Source organism: Hydra vulgaris, chromosome 15 (assembly GCF_038396675.1).
Source record: "Hydra vulgaris chromosome 15, alternate assembly HydraT2T_AEP".
In the NCBI taxonomy this organism is placed as follows: Eukaryota; Metazoa; Cnidaria; class Hydrozoa; order Anthoathecata; family Hydridae; genus Hydra; species Hydra vulgaris.
The window spans coordinates 53388204-53395542 of NC_088934.1; the positions used below are offsets into that span (position 1 = coordinate 53388204).

The 7339-nt window shown below is 25.1% G+C and overlaps 1 protein-coding gene across 1 annotated transcript; it reads right to left on the reverse strand.

The window, feature by feature from the left end:
• Positions 1 to 5787: 5787 nt before the first annotated feature.
• LOC136092070 (TNF receptor-associated factor 5-like) lies at positions 5788 to 6813 on the reverse strand. The gene has a single exon (XM_065819788.1). The coding sequence runs from the start codon at positions 6811 to 6813 to the stop codon at positions 5788 to 5790; it is 1026 nt and encodes a 341-aa protein (XP_065675860.1).
• Between the last annotated feature and the right edge of the window lie 526 nt (positions 6814 to 7339).

Consider the following 7339-nt stretch of genomic DNA (forward strand, 5'->3'; position numbering starts at 1 on the left):
TTAAGGCATTAGCAAATTATTTATTTGGTAATAACTTACAATATCTTTAAATATCCTGTAATGTATTTTTAAGCTGTTTAAATTCTTGAATATTAATATATGTACCGGTATTGAAGAATCTACAGGAAAAATCTACAAGAAAAAAGCTAATTCAAAAATATAAATATTTTCTTAAATATATATAACCAATATAAATATAACAAATATAAAAAAAATATAAATAAGATATACTCGATGATATATATATATATAAACACTTTGATAAATACACCTAAAAGGAGTATTTAAAGTGGTTGACAACGGTGCTTCCACCACGACGCAAGTAAGGTTTAAAACCTGGACAGTCCGCCTCATTTTCCGCCCATACTCTAAAAGCCGCCTTCGATTTTGGCCCGGGGTGGCTAAGCCGATATTGTTCAAAGTCTCGGCGAGTTAAATCTATAAAATGTTCTATAAAATGTGTGTTAAAAAGGAAATTGATATAAAACGGTCAAAATCAAAGAAATGTGATTCCATTTCTTTTGAAGGTTCTAAAGAAAACACAAAATTTACATCTGAACAATTAGTAATATATATATTATAAAGTATAATTTTTCGCTGAGTTATGAAAAAACACATTTTAAAAGCCTTTATAAAACAAATCGTAAGCCGAGGATCTATGAATGTCTTTTTAATTATTCAACTATAAATAGTCCGACTAATTATTCATGTTTATTTTATAAGCATAACGCTTATAAGCATATGGAGGGTCAGATTCGGCAAAAAAGTCAGCATATTGTTGAGCCTCAAATTACATTGAATTACAGTTGTTTCTTAGCGCAGTTCAACTAATATTGAGATTCTCGAAAGCGCATGAAAACTATTTAGTTAAGTTATTATAATGCAAAGCAAAATCTGTATATAAATCTCTATGTATGTATCATGAACCATAAACTTATATATATGTATCAAAATAACAGATTTTTTTTGCCTTCCTTCAAGACTTACAAGAATGCACATGTTTTCAAAAAGTATTGAAAACATGTGCATTCTTGTAAGTCTTAAAGCATATCTTTTGAAACATGCTTAAGCTTAAGCATATTTTTGAGCCTCTCTTAACTTTTTTCATAAGCATACTCAAGCCTGTTTCAAAAATTTCATATGCTTATTTTAAAAAAAAACCATGTATTTCCTAAAATTTTATTATTCTTGAAACAAGAATTAGTGGACAAGCAACTCATTGATTGTTGAGTATTTATTGATAATTATATAGAAAAACTCAAATTGCGGAAAACGAATTCTCGGCTGACGAGATTTGTCAAGAAAATAGTTAGAAAAATATTTCAAGACAAACTAGTTTTTAAATTTTAATATACCTGTAACAGTTATCTTTTCTGCCACACCTAAATCCGAAAATATTTATAATAAGTTTTGAAAGTTAAACGAATTAGTTAAGGTTAATAGTCCACAACGTCAGGCTTGCAGGGATATATTAAAGATTACCCACTACTTAGCTTTAAGTTGCTAAATATTTCTCGAGCCAAAAGAAATTTAGCATACTTTCAGCTTACTTTAAAATTCAGCATACTTTCTACCAGTTTTTATATTTTTTATATAAATAAACTTATCACAATTTCAATTACCAAGAATAGCTTTTCTTTTTGCTAAAAAATAAAATAATAAAAAATAATTTATAGCTAATTGCAATAGTTAAAAAATTTAAAAAATGATGTAACTCAAGTGAACATTATTTAAATAAATTAAGTTTATGCCAAATTCATAACTGTTACTTGGACTGACACAGAATACAGTGATTCTTTATTCTGTGATAGGTGTTATACCCAGATGCACCGGCTCCTGTTAGCAGTTATGGAATTCGTGTCACTGTAGATAGTTATTTATCAAAAAAGATACAGCAAATAACAATCTCTTTTTTATTAATTCTAAAAAAAATGTTTAAGAAATTTATAGGTCCATCGTGACAAATCATATTATGTCGCAAATTATTAAATCGAAAAAAATAAGATATATATGTATGTGTGTATATATATATATATATATATATATATATATATATATATATATATATATATATATATATATATATATATATATATATACATATATATATGTGTGTATATGTATATATATATGATGATATATGAATGTTGGAAAAGTGTGTTATACGAGTTCAGTATATTTTTTTTACGAGTTCAGTATATTTTTTCTGGGTGTCGAGAGGGGGACCCCGTCAAGTGGTTCGTTATGGTAATTAAATAATTCGTATAAATAAAAAAATTTTATTCATATAAATAATTAGAGTCTAATTCAAAAGGCGGAGCGTTACACAACCGCTCTTCTTCTTTTTCTTCTTCTTTTTCTTTTGCTTTTTCTTTTGCTTCTTTTATTTCTTTTATTTCTAGTTTTAAACATTGTTCAAAGTTTAAGCCTCGGAGAGGTCTTCTTAATTTTAAGTTTGGTTGTTTAAATTCAAACGGAGGACTGTCGAGTTCCATCTCCCAGTTGTTATTATTATTATTCATTTTTTATAACTAAAAAAGTTAAAATGTTAGTATAAAGTTATATAAATATTGTTAAAAAATTAAGTAAAAAAGATGGAATAAAAAAGACAAAAATATGATAAAAAATATATTTCTAAAATAAAAAAATACAAAAAAAAGTTAAATTTCATTTGTGTAGCTGACAAGCTTGACAATTGCCACATTACTTAATACAGAAATAGCGCTCGTTGAATAATTGTGAATGTTTTAGTGATTCTCTTTGCAATTTAAAAAAGTAGGGATACATGGCTAAAAAAAAAGAAAAAAAATAAGTTAAATAAAAAAATTTTTAATTTAAAAAAATAAAAAAAAATGAATATACCTTTCAGTTGTTGTCGTATTTTTTTTGGAATTGTTGTTTTTTTAGCGTAACCATAGTTTTTCATTTTTTTTATTATTCTAGCTATAAATATAAAATAACATCATTTTTATGTACAGTTTGATGAGAATTAATATAATAATATTGCTTTAAAGCCCAATGAATATAATTTTTTAATAAAATATAAAACGCTTATATATATGTAAAAAAAGCTTGATCAAAAAAAATTCTAAATGTTTTCTGTATAAGAATCGAGGTCCAATTTCAGTTGTCTTGTAAAAAGTTTGAGTCCAAATAATATATTTATCCGAATTGTAATATTCAATAGGAATGACTTTGGCAAGTTCTTTTAAAAATATGTCCATTTCAACTTGTATTCTTGCTAATCCCATTTGCTAATCCCATTCGTGATAATGCATGTTGTATTCTTCAAAACTTTTTCTTATTAGTTGCATTTTTTATTTGTTTAGCTATAAATTTAAAATAATATCGTTTACATGTATAAATGTTTGATTCATAATAAAATGATATTGAAGTATAGCCCAATCTATATAATTTTTTAATAAAATATAAAATTGATCATATTGAGTATTGTTTAAAAAATCGTAATGATAATGCGAGTTAAATATTTCAATTGAAAGATATAAAAAAGTATGTTGCGCGTAAAAAAAATTTAATTTAGATGAAAAATGAAATAAAAACCACCAATCAGTATATCTTGGAAAATAAAACGAGTCCTTATACATAATAAATTCTCCATCGTAATAACACATTGGTATTGCATTTTTAAGTTTTTCTTTAAATAATATAATTTCTTTTTTTATTCTGCAAAATCCCAATTGTCTTTTACATAAATCTTTCAAGGTAGGGATTTTGTCGAGTTTAAATGCTAATTTTGTTTTTGAACAAAACCATACCATTTTTTCATATTGAAGATCGTATTGTTTAAACTTTTGCTTCGATGATTCTTTTTTGTTTCCATTTTTTATTAGTTTAGCTATAAATATAAAACAAAATCTTTTATATGTATAAAATTATTAGTAGTAATAAAATAATATTGATCTTGTGCCCATTGTGCATATTTTATAATACAATTATAAAAAAAATCAAGTTCTTTATCATTAATACATGGATTATAATAGTGAAATCTAAACATGTTGTACAAATAAAATACAATTTTTTTTGAATCCAAAAAAATTTAGTATGATCAGAAAAAAATTCACTAGTATAAAAATAATCATCATTAGTATAATATAAATTAGTAAAATATAAATATCCGAGTTCATCTTTTAATAATTCGAGTTTAACTGCCATTTTTCTGATGGCTAATTTTCTTTTCGTTAATTCTTTTAAAGATTTCATATTACGTCCTATGTTAATTTTTGATTCCTGCTTAAACCAACGGACAATGAGGATAATGTCGTATGCGTGAAAGTCTTTGATTCTTTTGATATTATTATTTTGCATTTTTTATTAGTTATCTAAAAAAATATTTAAAAAATTGTTTTACAATAGTATTATGAATAAAACAGTGTTCTGTAATATAAAAATATTGATTTTTTGCCCAAATTACATATTCTAATATTATACAATATAATTCTTTCATTAAATGTGTTTCTAATTGTTTTTTTGGATCTGCTAAATACGAAATTTCTATAAATGTTAATTTTTTTCTATCCATTCATAAAATATGTGTTTTTTGTAAGTATAAAATAATAGTCTAATATATATTCCATTTGTCCATTTTGTGTTTCGCATTTTGGTTCTATCAAATATAGAGATGATTTGATTTTGTAATTGCTCAAATTCATCAATGATTCTTTGATGAGCCAAGGTTCTTTTACATAAATCTTTCAAGGTAAGTTGTGATTGAATTTCATTGGTAAATTTGTTCATGTTATCTAATGTTTCATCGTCATAATGAAATAGATAATAAGAAAAATGACGTTCGTATGGAGAAAACCAAATTAGAGTTTCTTGTTCAAAGTTTTCAATACGATAATAAATGTTTTCCAAATATTCAAAACGATTTTTATTTTCGTTGTCAATCTTTTCTTCGTCGTCAAACATTTTAATTCTTTTTGTTCGTTTCTGCTTTTTTACACGTTTATGTCGGAGGCGTAATGAAGCGAATTCGAAATCTAATAATCTCTTGATATTGCCCCAGTTGCTTCCTATTTTTTTAATTAGTAATCTTAAAAAAATTACAAATATAAAAAAATACAAAAAAAATGAAGTAAATGTTTTGGAAATAAATCATAGTTTTACTATACAAGTAAAAAACTATAACTTATTCCCAAAAAAAGTTTTTAGTAGAAATCAGTTTCTTGAGCACATTCAGGTGCTTCAGGTAAAGGATTGTAAAAATTGAAAAGTTCTTGTTGCTTGGCTTCAATGACTTCACTTGGAAATATTGCATTTGGTGGAGAATAAACAGGTGGTAAATGTTTAACTAGACTTTCTTCGTACGTTGGCAAACGTGGTATTTTCTTTTTATATTTAGTGATAATATCCATTCGATGAATCGCTTTACATAATACAAATAAATATTCTAATTTGCTTTCTATCGATTCGTAAGTATGTCCTTGTTCGTCTAGTATAATATTATCTTTGAAGTACTCTATAATATCCAATCCGTTTTTTAAATTTTCTTTGATTCCAAATGGTATTCTGAGCATGAATTTGATAGATTTTACGTTGGCAATGGTTAGTTCAAGACTGATTTGACTGAAAATGTCTATTGCATTCATTTTATTAGTTAATCTAAAAAAATATTTTCATGTATAAAAACGTCATTATAAAACAAATAATTACATAAAAAATCATTAGTTAAAATTAAAAAATGACAAAAGTTTTTACGAAAAAAATATATTATTGAATAGTAATTGTAAGATATAAGTTATTGTTTATAATAAATTGATTTAGTTCTTAGTGTGAAATGAAATTAGGAAATCCAACAGCTACATTAAATTCTTCGGTAGGTTTATCAAAAGAACTCGCGTTTAAACTTTGAATATAATTTTCTGGAGTGATAGTATGAGCGAAAAATTTTTCATTATTTCTCAGAGTAAAAATTATTTTTTTACTTAAGGGCCATTTCAAAGTATCATCTAGTTCTCCTCGAATAAGTTGGAAGAAAATGGCTACATTCTTTTCATTGGTGCTGCGAGTATAAATTTTTATACGATAATAATATCCTTCGGGTGAGTAAACAGCTTCAGAATAATAAGCTTCGTCGGAAAGTAATCTTAGATTCATTTGATCAAGTTTGATGATGTGTTTGTCTTTAAGGAGGTGTTGCATAACTTGTGGTTGTTGAGTTGTTTTTTTTAAAGCTAAGAATTCTGTAGCGTTTTTTTCAACAACTTGGTTGAGTTTTATAATTTCTTTATTGAGATTTTGTATCTCCTCTTGATTTGCTAAAGCTGCTATGTTTTCATATACAACATTTTTCAATTCTGTTATTTCTTTGTTCATCTCTTCCAAGGTTTGTTGTAGTGTAGTATTTTCTTCTTTTAGTTTTTTAATTTCTTGTTTGTCTTCTTTTTGTTTGAACATCGTTTCTTTACTATCTGCAATTAGTTTTATTATAATTTTGTTACAATTTTTTGCTCCAGCTAAGATATGGTTAACAGAAAGATTCAAATAATTTGAATTTTTCTTTTCATCTTGTACAATTTGATAAAAATATTTATTTTGTTGATCTTTATAATATCGAAAGCATATTACAGAGTGCTCATCATAATCTTCGTTGTTTACAGCAGTCTTGCAAAAAAAGCATGTTTTTTGAAATACATATTCACATTCATGGTTTAATAAATCTGATACCTTTTTCTTATATGTAAAACATTCGTAAGATAATTGATTTGTAGAGCATTCCATTTGGTGTTTCATGAGTTGATCTACAGTAAATTCCATATCACAAAAACAGCATGGATAGATGTTGTCTGCCATTTTTTATTAGTTGCTAAAAAACATTTATTTATATAAAAAAATTGTTAATAAAAATACACTCGTTCTTTTTTTAACAAAAAACATTTAACAAATATAAAAACTTTATAATAACAACAAGAAGAATAAGTATAACAAAAAAAAAGTCTATTTCAATGTTCAATTCGTTTATATTTTCGTTGAATGTATCATGAAATGTAATATTTTCTACTTTTTCAAACACGTCCCCAAAACCAGGAAACATATCATCGTAATTTTCATTATTATTATTTGCCATTACTATGTTTGCTAAAATATATATATATATATATTTAATTAATAAAAAAATTTATAAATACAGTTCAGGTAATTCGTCCAATTTTTTTAATAACTTCATTGATATATTGATCAATGTCCATTTCATTAAACAAGTCGTCTATGACGTTTTGTATTTCTTCCAATTCTTTTTCCATTTGTTCTTCCATCATTTGATTTTTTAATTCTTCAATATATTCATTTTCATCTGTTTCATCATTTTCAACTGTTTCAT

What these genes read in the sequence shown, in the direction of transcription:
- LOC136092070 (XM_065819788.1), bottom strand. Translation starts at nt 6,813, where the DNA reads ATGGCAGACAACATCTATCCATGCTGTTTTTGTGATATGGAATTTACT.